The sequence below is a fragment of the Heptranchias perlo genome, chromosome 28 (assembly GCF_035084215.1).
Source record: "Heptranchias perlo isolate sHepPer1 chromosome 28, sHepPer1.hap1, whole genome shotgun sequence".
NCBI classification, from domain to species: Eukaryota; Metazoa; Chordata; class Chondrichthyes; order Hexanchiformes; family Hexanchidae; genus Heptranchias; species Heptranchias perlo.
Window position 1 is genome coordinate 35,484,515 of NC_090352.1, and position 18,284 is coordinate 35,502,798.

The 18,284-nt window shown below is 47.6% G+C and overlaps 1 protein-coding gene and 1 non-coding gene across 3 annotated transcripts; one reads left to right on the plus strand and one right to left on the minus strand.

Moving 5' to 3' along the window:
• Window positions 1-768: 768 nt before the first annotated feature.
• Window positions 769-16,107, minus strand: rad51c (RAD51 paralog C). 2 transcript variants are annotated; one of them, XM_068008469.1, is made up of 9 exons: window positions 15,745-16,104; window positions 14,632-14,890; window positions 13,322-13,488; window positions 11,119-11,252; window positions 8,410-8,541; window positions 7,732-7,798; window positions 6,074-6,134; window positions 3,488-3,548; window positions 771-3,082 (listed from the first exon to the last, which is right to left on the minus strand). In XM_068008469.1, exons 1-9 carry the CDS (start codon window positions 15,860-15,862, stop codon window positions 2,975-2,977), a joined length of 1,107 nt encoding a protein of 368 aa, XP_067864570.1. In that variant the 5' UTR covers window positions 15,863-16,104; the 3' UTR covers window positions 771-2,974. The 2 variants fall into 2 exon arrangements, with proteins under 2 accessions (XP_067864571.1, XP_067864570.1); XM_068008470.1 differs by lacking the exon at window positions 8,410-8,541 and having other exon boundaries at window positions 769-3,082; window positions 15,745-16,107.
• Window positions 16,108-17,186: 1,079 nt separating this feature from the next.
• LOC137299311 (U1 spliceosomal RNA) lies at window positions 17,187-17,352 on the plus strand. Its single transcript, XR_010957880.1, has one exon. It is a non-coding gene; the product is annotated as a U1 spliceosomal RNA (small nuclear RNA).
• The last annotated feature ends 932 nt before the right edge of the window (window positions 17,353-18,284 follow it).

Genomic DNA, 18,284 nt, shown 5'->3' on the forward strand with positions numbered 1-18,284 from the left:
TTAGTCTTTCTTTCCTTCCATCATTCCTTCTATCCTTACAGAAGGGGGAAAAAAATCAAAAGGAACAGAGGCCAGGTTTGGCTGTGATGCTTTCCATGGTTGAATAGTCTACTGGTGCACACTGTCTGGGCGCACACAAAAACTTGCATTGATGCAGCACCTTTAAAGGAGAAAAACATACCAAGATGCTTCAGAGGTGTGAGTCACAGAAAAGACTGTGGGGGGTAGGGGGGAACCTGGTCAAAGAGGTGGGCTTTAAGCAGGAGAGGGAGGTGAAGAAATTTAGGGAGGGAATGTCAACGCGTGGGGCCTAGGCAGCTGAAGGCACGGCCACCAATGGTGGGTCTGAGGGAGGGGGTGGAAGGCTGGTGTCAGAGGAACAGATAATTTGGGTGTGGGGGGGAGGGGGCTCTAGGGCTGGAGGAGGTTAGAGAGATAGGGAGAGGCGAGGCCATGAATGGATTTGGGTGCAGCACAGGTGGGTGTCTGGTGCACACAGAACCACCAAGGGTCAGTGCGGTTCCAGAGAGGGAGGGAGGAAACGGGGAGCAGAAAAAAGCAGAGTTTACCAGGGATGAGGGACTCCAGTTATATGGAAAGACTGGGATTGTTCTTCTTAGAGCAGAGAAGGTTAAAGGGAGATTTAATAGAGGCGCTCAAAATTATAAGGGGTTTTGACAGAGTAAATAAGGAGAATCTGTTTCAGGAGGGTCGGTAACCAGAGGACACAGACTTAAGAAATTGGCGAAAGAACTAGAGGGGAGATGAGAATTTGCTGCGATCTGGAATGCGCTGCCTGAAAGGGCGGTGGAAGCAGATTCAATAACTTTCAAAAGGGAATTGGATAAATACTTGAAAAGGTAAAAATTTGCAGGGCCATGGGGAAAGGGCAGGGGAGGGGGACGAATTGGATAGCTCTTTCAAACAGCCGGCACAGGCACGATGGGCCGAATAGCCTCCTTCTGTGCTGTAAGAATGTATGATTCTACTTCATAGCCAGCCAGTGCCGAATTCTTCGAGTACATTTATTTCAAATAGCCTCAGGTTTATGACAGAGCACCGATGAGTAATAGAGATTGTCATGTTAGCTATGATTTATTTTTCATGGATTCTTAAATCCAATTTGCTCGTGGCTGCACAAAAGACGAAGCTTCAGTGAGTGACAACAGACTGCACTCCGGAGCTTCACAGTTTGCTTCTCTTCCTAGGGTCTAACACGGCCTCATTTCCTGAAGCAAGGGTCATGCAGTTTTCCTTTATGTCATCCAGAAACAAAACAAGCACCAATCGAGCTTCATCATCAGGTCTTCAATTGGCCCCTACAGCTTCACATTTGATCATTTAACTCCTTGCCATCTTCACTTATGAACCAGCAGGAGTGGTGTCAGCTGTGGCGCAGTGGGTAGCACTCTCACCTCTGATGGCAGAAGGTTGTGAGTTCAAGTCCCACTCCAGAGATGTGAGCACAAAATCCAGGCTGCTCCTGGCCTGTATTTATCCCTCAAAAACAGATCATTGCTGTATGCAAATGGGTTGCTGCATTTCCTTACATTACAACAATGACTACACCTTAAGTGGCTGTAAAATGTCTTGAGGTGGTGAAAGGTGCTATATAAATGTAATTTTTTTTAATGCTTTCCTCACCTGATAGAGTACCGTTCTTCGAGGACTTTGAAGTGGCCTTTTGTCGTGTGTGTGCGTGTCTAGACCGCGAGTGTTGGCAGGCTATGGAGACATTGAATGGGGGAAGGGGGCCTCAGAGCTGAACCTGATCCAATCCTCGCACAATGTTCTTACACACACACACTGCAGGAAGAGTCACTGATAGCAAAAGAAAGAACTTGCATTTATATAGAGTCTGTCACAACCTCAGGGCGTCCCAGAATAAATCACAGTTAATTAAGTACTTTTGAAGTCAGTTGTATTGTAGGAAACGTGACAGCCAATTTGCATACAAGGTCCCACAAACAGCAATGATAATGACCAGATAATCTATTTTAATGATGTTGATTGAGGGATAAATATTGGCCCCAGGACACCGGGGAGAACTCCCTTGCTCGTCTTTGAATAGTGCCATGGAATCTTTTACGCCACCTGAGAGGGCAGACGGGGCCTCGGTTTAACGTCTCATCTGAAAGACGGCACCTCCAACAGTGCAGCACTCCCTCAGTACTGCACTGGGAGTGTCGGACTGGATTTTGTGCCCACATCTCTGGACTAGCAATGAGAGTGGTTAAGATGAACCTTGGATTGGGAACGGTGATGAGGTTTGTGCAGGAAAGGTTTGGTTAGACTGTGGTGAGTGTATGGGCCGGGGTGGGGGGGGGGGGGGGGGGGAAGAGGGGAGGGGCAGCAGGAGACAAACAAACTTCAGCCTGGGGGGAGGCGGTTGCAAAATACATTTACTTAAAACGAGGCAGGACGAGAGAGAGAGAGAGAAAAAAAACAAACATAAAATATCACAACAGCTACAATCCAGTGGGCAGGTGAAATGGTTTCAACAAGTGTGAAAACTTCTCCGGGACAGGATGCCTTTAAAGAGGTCGGCGAGAATAGCACAATGGATCGGGGGCAAAAACTGATCGTAAAATGGTTCACGGTTAAAGTCTCCGTCTCTCAGCCTCCCAGTCCAGGAAGGTTGAAGTTTCCATCGCCATCCTCTACTCAACAATTCCCCACAGTCATGTGGCCGAGATAGGGAACTCAGCAATGGCGGGGAGGGACGCACTTTATGACAAGGCAGCTCCCACCTCTTTGGAAAGACAAATACCCTTCCAATTTTCCTTATCCAAATTGGATTCACACAACCTACTGCCAGGTTATCACCAGAATACACAAGACCAGACCGTGTGGGACCCCAAGTCTAGCACCATGACTTTCAGTCCAAGTACCTTGCCATATTCGGTTCCCACTGTACCATTTTAATCCATTACTTTAAACAGAAGAATATTTCCCCCTCCCCTCCCAGAAGATGTTACTGTCCCTCCTGGTCTTCTGTCCTGGGACGCTTACGTGGGTTGTTCCCATTGACGGACGAGGTTGAAGTCGGGTCTGATGATTGGACATCACGAAAACCAAGTGACTGAAAATGAGACGATGAGGAGAAGAGAGCAGTGGTTAAACCAGCTGGAGGACCGAGAGACTTCGGAAAAAGAAAACTGGTCATCTGATAGGTGACACCTCCCTCACTTTTAGAGTCCAACCTGTCTCTCTCTCACTCTTCCCCTCCTCCCCATTGCAATCTTTCCTGTCCTTTTCCCTCATTGCAACCTCTCTCACCCCTCCCCCATTGCAACCTCTCTCACCCCTCCCCCACCGCAACCTCTCTCACCCCTCCCCCACCCAAACTATACCAGAACTAGGAGCACGCGATACTGATATTTGATGCTCCATCTCCCAGCACCGACACTCCTCACCCCAATAAGCATAAAACAAAAATCAGCACATAACGTATACATTTTTAAAAAAAAGTAGTCACAACACTCACAGTTATCTGGTACGGTACAGTCGCTTCTTTCTGGCTTGGGGATTTATAGAGGGAGGCAAACCTGGAGAGAGAAGACAGACACAGCGTAAAGCTGAGAGAAGAGGCTCTGGAAACACAGCTCGTCCCACGCCCAGTGGATTCTCGGCCTTAGTGAGCAGCCTAGGCCGGAGAGGCAGGACATTGCACGGGATCTCATGCGAACACTCCCGGTTTTCACTCACTCGTGCGATCAGCTCCTTTGAAATAAAAACCCTTCACTTGCAATTTTTATTTTCAGAGTGAGTATTGTCGCCAATGAGCTGGAGGTGGGGTGGGACTTACAGCAAACAGTCTATTTACTCAGCAAACAGAGACTATTTAAACAGAGACTGTACAAGCCACAGCAAACATGACCGAAACTACAACAACGTCTCCCGATAAAAGCAGGATTATTTCTTCAGCAAAATGCAGTGAGTGGAGGATAGTTACATACAAATTATGTGCGTAAAATCAATCCCAGTCACGTACAGCAGTGCGGGCTCCAGGCTTGATTGACAGGGGAATTACCCGGTCACCTCCATTCTGGCCTGGAATAGTGGTGTAACTATACGCAGCCGTTTATTTTTTGCTAGGACAATTGCAGCTTTCAAGACCGAGATCGACAGAGTTTGATTGAGTTAATGGTATCAAGGGATAGGGGCAAAGGCAGGTAAATGGAGTTGAGGTGCAGATCAGCCATGATCTGATTGAATGGTGGAGCAGACCCAATGTGCTGAATGGCCTCCTCCTGTTCCTATGCAATTAAATTTGACAAAGTGAATCTGTTTGAATATAAAGCTGGACCATCAGCCTCCTCGAACTGGTGCACGACGGCCTCCTCAAATTAATACTCAACAATGGCAACAGGAACACTTGGGAGTCACTGACACCGACAGGACACAAGGATTTCAGGGCAGGGAAGGGCTGGCTCTCCCAGCCGGGGTTAAAAGGGTTAAATTACGAGGACAGGTTGCACAGTCTAGGCTTGTATTCCCTTGAGTTTAGAAGATTAATGGGTGATCTAATGAAGATGATTAAAGGAGTTGATAGGGTGGATAGAGAGAAACTATTTCCTCTGGTTGGGGAGTCCGGAACAAGGGGGCATAACCTTAAAATTAGAGCCAGGCCGTTCAGGGGTGATGTCAGGAAGCACTTCTTCACACAAAGGGGAGTGGAAATGTGGAACTCTCTCCCCCCAAAAGCTGTTGAGGCTGGGGGTCAATTGAAAATTTCAAAACTGAGATTGGTGGATTTTTGTTAGACAAGGGTATTAAGGGTTAGGGAAACAAGGTGGGTAGATGGAGTTAAGATACAGATCAGCCATGATCTAACTGAATGGCGGAACAGGCTCGAGGGGCTGAATGGCCTCCTTCTGTTCCTTCCTATGGCACCCATCTCTCTCACTACTGGTCTCCCTGGCAGAGGATTCCAGATAGTTTGGCAGAAGTTGTTTTTGATCGCCAGAGAGAGAAAATCGGGGGGGCGGGGGGCACTGCGCCCACGATTGCCCGATAGAGACCGCCAGCTGTGGCACGAACCCGGGTCGGGTCTCCGAAAATATTCACCCATAAAAAGTTTAAACACACGTTGCCGTTAATCTGGATAACCTCCCAAGCTGTGGATAGGGACGGATTTTTGGCGTGCCGATTTAGGATTTATTCACCAATGAGGCAAAGGCGATATGAACAGGCCCTTTCAAAGCCTCCAGGCCTCCGACATTCAAACAAAGCAAACCGGTGAGTGAGAAGTTTAAAGACAAACGGGACTCAGTTGCCTGGGCTCCATGGGTTGGATTGCCACAGCTCGAGGGGACGGGGTTTAACCCAGTTTACGCTGGGAACACTGGTCCCGCTATACTTCCCCGTGTGAAACCGATATTCAGGATTGTGGGTATGCTGGTGTAGTGGTTATGTTACTAGACCAGTATCCCAGCAGGCCTGGGCTAATAATCCAGTAGAACGCGAGTTCAAATCCCAATGTGGGAATTTGAATTCAGTTTTAAAAATCTGGAAATAAAAAGCTGGCATCAGTAAAAGTGACCGTGAAATTGTCGGATTGTCGTAAAAACCCAACTGGTTCATTGATGTCCTTACCCGGTCTGGGCCCACACCAACGTGGTTAACTCTTAACTTCAAGTAGAAAACCCTCAGGGCAACTAGGGATAGTAATCAAAGTTGGCCGTGCCAATGAAGCCCATACCCTGAGAATGAGTAAAAAAAATAAACCACCTTATTTTTACATGGAACGTACAGCACAGAAGCAGGCCATTCGGCCCATCTGGTCCATGCCGTTATTGAAACCATACACTGATAGCATGTGTGGTGTCCTTGGGAGCTACAGTGCGATAGGCCAGGAGGGAGTCAGTCCCTGCCCACACTGTAAGGAGGTTAAGTGGACACACAGGGCTGGACCACCTCACCTCCACTGGGTGAGTTCACACTCGGCCATGTCACATTCGAATCCAAGCTCGGCGTCAACCAATTCCCACTTGCTGATTTCATCCAATCTGCCGGTCAACCAGCTGCCCTCTGGATAATTCAGACCTTTGACCTCAGTTTGAACTCTTACCTCAGCTTGCCCTCCCAGTGTAGAATTAAGCGGATGGTGGCTGCGTGACCCCAGCTTTCACCTGATCAAAACAAACAAACCATTTTAAGCAGCGGAGACCACCTTAAGCCTTCACCACCATGGAGGCGACAGAAGGCAAAAGCCTCAAGTTACAGGGCCACAGGGAGAGAGCAGGGCAGTGGGATTAGTTTTGGATTGTAATTAACACACAGCTGGCAGAGGTACAGTGGCTCCCCTCCAGTGCTGCTAGGTATTGGGTTGTTTTGGTTAAATATCATAAATCAGTACAAAATGCACGTTATATACAGGTGGAACCACTAGTGGTGTTTCAGAGTGTGTTGCACCAGACAGCACACCTGTATATCATCCACCTCCTTAAACATTCACTCCCTCCGCCATAGGTGCACTGTGGCTGCAGCGTGTACTACCCATAGGATGCACTGCAGCAACTCACCAAGGCTTCTTCAACAGCACCTCCCAAACCCACAATCTCCACCTAGAAGGACAAGGGCAGCAGGCGCATGGGAACACCACCACCTGCACGTTCCCCTCCAATTCACACCATAGTATATTAAACTAAAATTCTAACCTCACACACAATAAATTACTTTAAAGTGCAACCATTCTGCACATGACAAAACATGAATGGTTCTTTTTCTAATACAGTGTAGCTAATTATTGCAGCAATTTAAGTCGACTCCCGTTAGTAATGTCGTGTATATTTACAATTAAAGGGGGTCGTTATACATTTCTACCTGGATAGGATGATACTGGCTTACTAGACCCTAGTTATACCGTCAGCTCCGCTTTGCTCTCTGCATGTGCACGCGCGCGTTGACATCCAAATCCTGGTTAAATTTTAATGTTGGGAGCTTTCTCACTGAGGTTATCCAGTGAGCCGTTGGTCAGTTTGCCTAAGAAGTTCCCAGATCTGTGCGGATTTAGCAGATCTCAGGCGGTACCAGGGGCAGAGCTGCACTTTTGGTCTCGAGAGGCCCGTGGGTTAGAGACAAGGAAAATGAGCCAGGATTCTTGCTACTAATTGCTAGCCAGCTGTGTGGACGATGGGAGAGAGCAGGACAAAGCTCATCGTCCTTGTGTTCAGATCCCTCCATGGCCTCGCCCCTGCCTATCTCTGTAACCTCCTCCAGCCCTACAACCTCTGAGATCTCGGTGTTCCTCCAATTTTCATTGCCCCACAATTGGCGGCCGTGCCTTCAGCTGCCCAGGCCCTAAGCTCTGGAATTCCCTCCCTAAACCTCTCCGCCTCTCTCTTGTCCTTTAAGTTGCTCCTTAAAACCCACCTCTTTGATCAAGCTCTTGGTCACCTGTCCTAATATCTCTTTATGCAGTTTGATGTCAAATTTTGTTTGATAATCGCTCCTGTGAAGCCCCTTGGGACGTTTTACTACGTTAAAGGCGCTATATAAATGCAAGTTGTTGTTGTTGTTGAACACACTCTCAAGGTTGACGAGAATAATAGACACTTTCACAAGGAACTATGGGGGGGGTGGTGGGGGAACCGTCCCCCAGAGAGGAAGAAACACTTTCATGGGAGGGAGGGGGTGGAAAGAAAGGGAAAGATTTTTTTCTTAAATAAAACTACCCCAAGTTTCAGCATTGCGACCAACTTACGCCAAGGACATTGCGCGTCTCACCTAAAGCAGGGACCAGTGAAGAGCGACCCTGCCCAAACCGTGTGGTCATCTGGTTTATCAACACTACCTGGAAGAGGAAACGGTCGCCGTTAATCGTAAGTAGCAAGTTAATCGCAGATTGAGTGGTTCCGTGAACTTCACAAAAAGTCGGAGAGTTAGTTCCCGAGAGAAACGGCAGACTTAAAGCAGACGGAACTTAAAGCAACTTTAGTGATCAGGATTAACAGGTCATCTGAACTGTATTATATTATTGGCTGCTAAGGACCATTCAGCTTCTGTTTGATGCTAAAATGTTCCTTTTGGCAGTCTACCATTTTGCTTAACCCCAAGCAAGTAAAGGAAAGTCTGGGCAGACTTTAAAGTAGAGTCTGGTTCGGTCCAGTCCAGTCCAGTTCTAAAATAGAGTCCGGTCCAGCCCCAAAGCACAATAGTCAGTGAAGCAAAGTCCAGTCCAGTCTGACCGGGAAACAGTGTCTGCTCCAGTCCAGTCTAGCTATGGGATTAACTCCAGTTTCCGGTGAAGCAAAGTCCAGTCCAATCTCGGAGAGCAGCAGAGTCCCAGTACAGTCGTGGGGCAAATCAGGGTCTGGTTACAAGGTTAATGCAGTTTGCTCTGCTCTGACCCAGCCGTGCCGGCTCCAGTTACAGGCGGAAGCCGGTGAGCCAGGTTTTACTCACCGCCACCCTGTGGTCATTGGCCATGCCGATCAGTTGCTGCGCCAGGCCGTTAAGGAGCCGTGTCCGTAGCGACAGGTCCTCCAGGTCGTGGCGGAATGGGAAAGCGATGCTGTCAATCACCACAATCCGCACCTGGCAAACAGGGAACGGAGCTCAAACCAACAGCCAATACCACCCGAGAAACACACACTGCAATTACCCCCCTCACCGACTCCCCAAGACACTGGTTCGTGTTGGGGTACAGCCCCCTGCGGGTCACCCTCCGTTGCCTTTTTTAAGCCTCCTCCAGCCTTCCGAGAACTCCAGTTTCTCTGGGAGGTTTAACTGATCCCATCACGTTACTGAATGAGGGGGATCTGCCCACGGTTGAACCTCCAGTAGCCCCTGGTTCCCCCGGCACTCGCTGACCTACATTGGCTCCCAGTCCAGCCACACCTCGATTTTAAAATTCTCATCCTTGTTTTCAAATCCCTCCATGGCCTCGCCCCCCTCCCTATCTCTGTAACCTCCTCCAGCCCTACAACCCTCCGAGATCTCTGCGCTCCTCCAATTCTGGCCTCTTGCGCATCCCCGATTTTAATCACTCCACCATTGGCGGCCGTGCCTTCAGCTGCCTGGGCCCTAAGCTCTGGAATTCCCTCCCTAAACCTCTCCGCTTCTCTCTCTTTTCCTTTAAGACTCTCCTTAAAACCTACCTCTTTGACCAAGCTTTTGGACAACTGCCCTAATATCTCCTTCTGTGGCTCGGTGTCAACTTTTGTCTGATTTCGCTCCTGTGAAGCACCTTGGGATGTTTTACTACATTAAAGGCGCTATATAAATGCAAGGTGTTGTTGTTAAGTGGTAATTCTTCAGGTGTGAGCCAGAGGCAACAAGCAACTAGATTGTGGGGGGGGGGGATGATCCCAGTCCCATCTTTATCCGACATCCACACACCAGGGATCACTAGACAGCGATGAGGAGAGCAACTCTGGCTGATATATATTTTTTTAAAGTACAAGAGGTGTTAAGGCCAACTGAGTGCAACTCACTCCTCGCAAATACTCTCAGCACAGAACAGCCAATGCCTAGGCATGGGATTGATGTGTTGACTGATCTGTCGACTCGGTCAGTGTTGCTCCAAGTTTGTTGGGCAGCGAGAATTGTATTTTTGCAGGAAAGATGATATTCACACTTTCCCCTGCTCTGCAACTCCAAGCTCATCACTGCTGCAGTGCCCTGCTCCATCTAGTGGCCGCACTGAGAAATTCAATTCGGTGCTCCATCTAGTGGCCGCACTGAGAAATTCAATTCAGTGCTCCATCTAGTGGCCGCACTGAGAAATTCAATTCGGTGCTCCATCTAGTGGCCGCACTGAGAAATTCAATTCAGTGCTCCATCTAGTGGCCGCACTGAGAAATTCAATTCGGTGCTCCATCTAGTGGCCGCACTGAGAAATTCAATTCAGTGCTCCATCTAGTGGCCGCACTGAGAAATTCAATTCAGTGCTCCATCTAGTGGCCGCACTGAGAAATTCAATTCGGTGCTCCATCTAGTGGCCGCACTGAGAAATTCAATTCGGTGCTCCATCTAGTGGCCGCACTGAGAAATTCAATTCAGTGCTCCATCTAGTGGCCGCACTGAGAAATTCAATTCAGTGCTCCATCTAGTGGCCGCACTGAGATCTGATAGGTTAACCCACCTTCTCCCCGGCTGTGTATTTCCAGCATTTTACTGTTTTTATTTCATTTTCCTTCTTTTTAGAATCAAAAAATCATAGAAAGGTTACAGCACGGAAGGAGGCCATTCGGCCCATCGAGTTCACGCCAGCTCTATTCAAGAGCAGTCCAGCTAGTCCCATTCCCCCCGCCCTATCCCCGTAGCCCTGCAAATTTTTTCTATCTTTCAAGTACTTATCCAGTTCCCTTTGGAGGCCATGATTAATCTACACTGCTCTGTCTAGTGCCCTGGATGAGAAGTTCAGATATATGGGGAGTCCAAGATTGATTCACATATGGAAAGTAAAAATACAAGCCAACTTATATTGAAGATGTATCATCCGAAAAGGAATTCCCTTTTTGTAAAGGATTCCTCCTTCCCAGCTTAGATCTTCTTGAAATGCTGCTCCTTAACTGGCCATTCACAGGCTTACAAGGAAGTCCGATGGATGATGTGTTCTCCCTAGGAAGGGAGAACTAGCTTGCATCTTCCCTCAAAAAACTGCCACAGCCCTTGAAGATCCACCTGAGATTGGAGACTCACCAAACCAGTGACCTCCACCACCTAGAAGGAAAAGAGCAGCAGGTGCGTGGGAACATCATCACCTCCAAGTTCCCCTCCAAGTCACATCTAGAATTGGAAACATATCGGCCGTTCCTTCATCGTCACCGGGTCAAAATCCTGGAATTCCCGACTTAACAGCGCTGTGGGAGGACCGTCACCCACTCGGACTGCAGCGGTTCAAGAAGGCGGGTCACCACCACCTTCTCGAGGGCAGCTAGGGGATGGGCAATAAATGCCGGCCTCGCCAGCGACACTCGCATCCTGAGAATGAATATAACATGCGGTAAAGGCAGGGATTTAGCCCTCCCCCGCCAACCCAGTGTGCTGCTATTCTAAACTGAGCTTTTTGTTCAAACTGCAAACCAGGTCTGCGATGGGAGGGGAGGAAAGGGTTAAACCAACAGCTCCCTCTGGCAGCTAAAGTCTGAGCCGGTAACAAGAACGTACCTTGCGATGTTCAGCTAAGAAGTCGGCCAGTAGGTGAGCCTGTGCCAACAGCTCCACGTAGCCATGGCAACGGAAGTAGTAGATGTGGGAGAGGATGCCAGAGACGGAGAAGGTCTGCATTGCCTTCCGCTGAGCTGCAAGGCAGACAGACGGCCTTAGATACACACAGGAGACAACCATCGAGCGTTGCCAATACTTTCCATTTCACGATTTCCACCAAGAGAATTAGAAAACAAGACGCATCAGAGAGCTCGACGTGCGAGGGGTGATTTTACTAAGCTGCGGTTCTGGTGCAGAGCCGTGTCCACCGGGGGAGGGAACGCGTCTCGGGATCTCTGGCGCGTGGTCCCCACGATTTTCCCGGATACGCGCTCCCAGCGGGCGAGGCTCCGCACCTAGAGCACGATTCCATGACCTTCCCTCCGTAGTATTCCGGTTTACAACATTAAATAAAACACACTGATCTAGAAATTCAGGAGCGCCCAGTTTTTTCAGGGAAGTGCATGTGCTTCCTGCCGCCAGCGCCTGAGAAACAGGCGTCACGTGACCCAATTTCTAGGCCATTTAGCTTTTAATTTGAATCTGATTTTGAGCTTAATCTGTCTTTACTTTCCGTCATTGTTCTCAGTAATCTTTGCTTGAAGCGAGATTTAGCAGGTTAATCACAACAGTCACATGCAAGAATTTAAAAACATTTTTTGTTTAAAACTTGTTTTTATTTTGATGTTCTTATCCAGCGAACTTGCACAAATCCATTCAGTTTGTTATTTAAAAAACATTGCTACCTCAATTCTTTTGCCTTCTCTCTCTCGAAGGCACTGACTCTTGCTAAGTACAGTCCCAAAGGCATCAGTAGTCCTCTGGGTTCCTACATTACAACAGTGACTACACTTCAAGAGAGACTTAATCGGCTGTAAAGAGCTTTGGGACATCCTGAGGTTGTGAAAGGCGCTGTATAAATGCAAGTCCTTTTCTTTTCATAGAATCTTACAGCACAGGAGGCCATTCCGACCATCGGGCCTGTTCTGGTTCTTTGTACTTATTTTATATTTATTTCTTTGTCCTCCTTAGAGAAAAGAAGGTTAAGGAAAGAGTCAATCGAGGTGTTCAAAATTATATGGGGTTTTGATAGAGTAGATAGGGAGAAACTATTTTCCATTGGCAGGAGGGTCGGTAACCAGAGGACACAGATTTAAGATAATTGGCAAAAGAACCGGGGGAGGGGGGGGGCGTGATGAGGAGAGATTTTTTTTTAAACGCAGCGAGTTGTTATGATCTGGAATGTGCTGCCTGAAAGGGCGGTGGAAGCAGATTCAATAGTAACTTTCAAAAGGGAATTGGATAAATATTTTAAATAGAAAGATTTGCAAGGCTACGGGGAAAGAGCAGGGGAGTGGGACGAGCCAGCACAGGCATGATGGGCCGAATGGCCTGTTTCTGTGCTGTATGATTCTATGATTTATTATTTCTCTCTCTCTCTTCTCCTCCCTATAGATGAAAGGTCAGGTAACCATCGTGTTCAACAGAGTGCACAAGGGTGAATCAGAGATGACTTTTCCTCTTTTTTATTACAACAGGAAGAACTTGCATTTATATAGCACCTTTCAAACCTTCAGGACGTCCCAATTAAGTGCTTCACAGCCAACAAAGTATTTTTTTTTTTAAAAAGTGTATTCAGTTTGCGCACAGCAAGGCCCCACAAACAGCGTTGAGATAAACTACCAGATAATCTGTTTTAGTGATGTTGGTTGGGGGACATGAGGAGAACTCCCCTGCTCTTCTTCAAATACATAAGAAATAGGAGCAGGAGTAGGCCAATCGGCCCTTCGAGCCTGCTCCGCCATAGGATCTTTGACAGAGGGCAGACAGGGCCTCGGTTTAGCATCTCAACTGAAAGACGACACCTCAGACAGTACAGCACTCCCTCAGTACTGCACTGGGAGTGTCAGCCTGGATTATGTGCTCTAAGTCTCTGGAGTGGGACTTGAACCCACGACCTTCTGACACAGAGGCGAGAGTGCGACCCACTGAGCCACGGCTGACAGTCCCCGGGGAAGGGTCCTGGCCTCACCACTCCAGCATGGTTAACACTGGCACCTCATGTCGAAGAACAAGTACAAGTTACCAGCACCCCATGCGTCCCCCGCCTCCCCACCACCACCAGTTTGCCTATTGAACAGCTGTGGTCAACCAGTTTACATACCTTCGTCCTGGCCGGACTCAGCAATGAGGTGACAATGGTGCACGGCCGCTCGGGCAACATCCACCACCCGGTCCACGATGAAACTGCCTTCGGTGTCGATGTACACAGACTCACCGTCTAGACCGCCAAAGCATTCCGGGATCTGTGCGTCCACAACCAGCTGGATACTGTGCAACACGGAACAAAATAAGGGGTCTTAGCAGATCGAGCAATCGTAAATACACAGGTTGCCCCTGCCAGTGTTATCTTCCTCCACCCGCATGCCTCCCTCTCCTCCCTAAACCGCACCTGTGCTGGTCCTTAGATAGAGTGGTTTCGCTGTTGCTGTGCATTATGGTTAAGTCCAATCACCATTCCTTTGGAACTGGACACAGCTTAGGGAGGAACTGCTCAGGAAATTTGTATGTGGCTTGACAGGTTCTGTGATGCTTACGTTGTTCATCACTGCTGTGGAGGACTTGGGAGTCACCAACCCACAGTCGGACTGCTACAGTCCCACGGGCGCTGGCACTGCCGGGAAGGGGACAGACTTCATATTTGAGTCAGGACAGTGAGGGTTGGGAATTTGACCGTGGAGGGGACTTGAGTATAGATTTTTGTTAGGTAAGCGTATTAAAGGTTACGCATCCAAGACGGGTCGATGGAGACAAGATACAGGTAATCCGTGATCTAATTGAATGGCAGAACAAGTTCGAGGAGCTGAATGGTCGACTCCTGTTCCTATGATTTCATGGCCAAGCCTGATCATAGAATTTTACGGCACAGAAGGAGGCCATTCTGCCCATCCTGTCTGTGCCAGCTCTCTGAAAGAGCTAACCATTTAGTCCCACTCCCCAGCTCTTTCCCTATAGCCCTGCAAATTTGTCCTTTTTAAGTATTTATCCAATTCCCCTTTGAAAGCTACTACTGAATCTGCTTCAGGCAGTGCATTCCAGATCGTTACAACTCAGAGTAAAAAAATTTCTTCTCGTCTCCCCCCTGGCTTTTTTGGCAATTATCTTAATTCTGTGTCCTCTGGTTACTGACCCTCCTGCCTGTGTACACACTTTCCAAGGACATGGGATCGGACCTGGGCTCACCAGGCAGTGTATCTACCCACTGAGACAGACGTTTGCTTGCAGAGAAACGATTATTGATAACTTACCAGGCTTCTCAAATTTGTATTTTGCACCTTTTTAGTTCCAAGTATGGGGTCTACAGGACACGCCAACAGTAACAGACACGGGTTGAAACAGCTGTGGAGCATGTTCATGCAGGACATGCCAACAGTAACAGACATGGATTCAGGCAGGTGTGGAGCATGTTCATACCTTAGCTGTGTTTTCCCAACACCAGGAGCACCGCATATCTCCATGATTTTGGCGATAGGCACACCGCCCCCAAGGATTTCATCCAGAGCTGAGCAGAAGGTGATTATAGAGCCTTGAGCCTGCTCCTGCTCCAGCAGTTCCAGGGCTGTGTACTTCCGAACGGACGGCAGCACAATGCTCCGTTGGGATTCCTCTGCGGAGTTCTCCCGTCTCACAATTTGTAGGACTTCCAGTGCCTCCTCTCTGGAGATGCCCAGCTCTATAATCATAGTGATGTAAAGGTACGCACATTCAAACTATTAAACAGGACTGATATCAGGAAATTCTTCTTCACACAAAGAGCGATCAGACGTGGAACAGACCACAGGTTAGAATGATGGAGGCAAAAACCCTGGATTCATCTGGATGCTGCAGTGGCAGATGTTAGGGTGCTTCTGGATGGTGAACTAAGATAGGCCGGTATCTTGTGATCCCAGAGGTGGTGAAGATTATTGAACATCTTTAGGACATCGTTTCTTTGTTCTTGGAATGTGGGCGACACTGGCAAGGCAGAATTCATTGCCCATCCCTCGTTGCCCTGAGGATATTAAGAGTTGACCACATAACGTGGGACTGGAGTCACATGTAAGCCAGACAGGGCTGGGCTGATTTGCTTCAACCCAAAGGCTTTAGCTGGGTTAACAGTAACTGTGCTCCCAGTTTAGGCAGATTACAGTAAAGTGCCCCTGCTCTAACCGGGTTAGGGTAGTCATACCCCAACTTTGGGTGGGTTATGAAGGTGTGCACCCCTTGCTTGAATGAGTTAAAATGGCTGTGCCTCCACATTAGGCCAGGTTATGGTAGAGATACCCCCCACTTTAGCCGGATTGCGGGTTCCAATACAAATGTGCCTGCTTTAAACATTAGAAATGTATCCCATTTTAGGCGCATTACGGTAAAAGTGCACTTGCTTTCGATGCGTTACGGTGGAACTGCCCTTGTTTTACATACGTTACGGTATGACTGCCCTTGTTTTCGGCGCGTTACGGTAGGAGTGCCCCTGCTTTAGGCGCGTTACGGTAGTAGTGCCCCTGCTTTAGGCGCGTTACGGCCGCTCTGACTGTATCTTTTTACCTTTGCTCAGTTCAGTCGCTCTCACTCCGCTCAGATCCTCGGCGGTTTGGAAGCCGGAGCCGATCAGCTTGACTTTGAGTCCGGGTGGAAGCGGGAAGCTGCCCACGTCCCTCTGCATCTTCAGCTCCCGCACCAGACTTTTAACAAACTCCCCCCATTCGTCAAACCCCCTCCGCCCGCCGGACCGCGCTCTTCTTTCCCGCCTCGGTTTCTGTAAATCTCCCCTTAGAAAATAACCAGGCGATTGGTCTTAATAAATAGAAGTAAACACGGGGGAATCCACGCTTCGCAGCTCTCACCCAAACAGCAGCGACATTTCCCGCCAACAAGCCTGTAACCAGCGCTCAGGGAGAGCCGCCTGCCGGCCTCTAATGGACACTTCAGATGCTTAAAGGGGCAGGACAACAACAAGGTGCATTTATATAGCGCCTTTTAACGTAGTAAAACGTTCCAAGGCGCTTCACAGGAGCGATTATCAAATAAAATTTGACACCGAACCACAGAAGAAGATATTAGGACAGGTGACCAAAAGCTTTTTTTCCCCCAACTATTATTAAATTTGACAATAAGATTATTTATTTTTATTAGTAAACTGACTAGTTGCATAGGAACAAGGAGTAGGCCATTCAGCCCCTCGAGGCCGCTCCACTATTCAATTAGATCATGACTGATCTGTACATTTTTAAAAGCGTTTGGCCAGGCACCAAGGGGATGAAATTCCTCTTCTTAATAATTGTAGCCATGATGTGGAGATGCCGGTGATGGACTGGGGTGGACAAATGTATAGAGTCGTACAACACCAGGTTATAGTCCAACAGCTTTATTTGAAATCACAAGCTTTCAGAGCTTTGCTCCTTCGTCAGGTGACTCACCTGACGAAGGAGCAAAGCTCCAAAAGCTTGTGATTTCAAATAAAGCTGTTGGACTATAACCTGGTGTTGTACAACTCCGTACATTAATAATTGTAGCGCTGAACAAGACTTATACAGATGAAAACTGTTTTGGTAAAATTATCAACAGGAGGAATCTCACTCTCTTCCCCCAAACTTGTGATATTTTTGGTGTGAGCAAAGCAATGGGATCACTAGACCATGCGCAGACAATGAGAAATCTGTGCATTGGTACAGTTCCTTCAAATCATTTGCATTAAGGTCACATATGTGAGACTTCTATCCTTGATCTAGTTGCCTGTGCTTTGTACCTATTTAATACCTATCTAATCCACACAAATAACTTTCTAGTTATGGGTTATGCAGTCTATTTTCTCAATGTATTTGAAATGATGGATTTAATAAGGAATGTTCAAAGTGTCAGATTGGCTTAGTAGTAGCACTCTTGCTTCTAGCTCAGAATTTCAAGGATTCAAGCTCCATTCCAGGACTTGAGCACATAATCTAGGCTGACATTTCTGATATGACAACTGTATTGTATGTTTTTGCTACAAATTTTATGAATAAAGTATATTTTTTGAAAACAAAAAGGAGGTTCTCCCAGGACGAGGCCAGCTCATTGCACTTCAGGTGTGCTGACGCCTGCGATGTCCCCAAATGCGGGATACTCGACTGCAAAATTTGTGGTAGTGGGGGACTGCGTTCGCGCTCTCCCCTGGCTTGTGACTAAAAATAGAAATAACATGCGCTCTCAATGCGGTCAGTTTTTAATGGAGTAACTACCAAGCTCTAATCAATGTCTATCCGAGTGATCAGCGTGAAGGACTTGCTGGCCGATTAATAGTGGTGTTCATCGTTTGCATCCCGTTAGTTTTTCAGCAAAATACCTAGCAACCCTTAGATATTAAAGCATTTCCAGGACTGGGTACTGAGATGCAGCCACTGCAAAAGCTCGATGGGGAAAGGCCACGGTTTAGGACACTCTCGCCATCGTAGGCCGAGGGACTGGAAACCAAAAAAAACTCCTCATAATGAATGTGTAATGACTGTAATTGCTGTAATGTAACTGTAATCTGTACTGATTGCAAGTGCAATGAGGCACCCTGGAGTGTCATGAACTGTATTTATCATGTATGACCTGTACTTATATTGTGATAGTTGCATTGTTCTGTTTACCTTTACAATTTTTATGAATAAAGTATATTTTTGAAATATTAAAAAAAGTACTCTGTCACTATCCTCCTCACTGTTCACTACACTTCCAAGTTTTGTGTCGTTTGCAAATTATGAAATTGTGCCCTGTACACCCAAAGTCCAAGTCATTAATATAATCAAGAAAAGCAGTGGTCCTAGTACCGACCCCTGGGGAACACCACTGTACACCTCCCCCCAGTTTGAAAAACAACCTTTCACCACTACTCTCTGTTTCCTGTCACTTAGCTAATTTCGTATCCATGCTGCCGCTGCCCCTTTTATTCCATGGGCTTCAACTTTGATGACAAGCCTATTATGTGGCATTTTATCAAACGCCTGTGTTACTACACTGGACATTTACAATGTCCTTTAATGGGCTGGGGAGAGGGGGCTAAATGGTTATCCAAAAGCAACGTAATGTGAAGGCCAGAGGAAAAGGGAGAACTTTCAAACTGG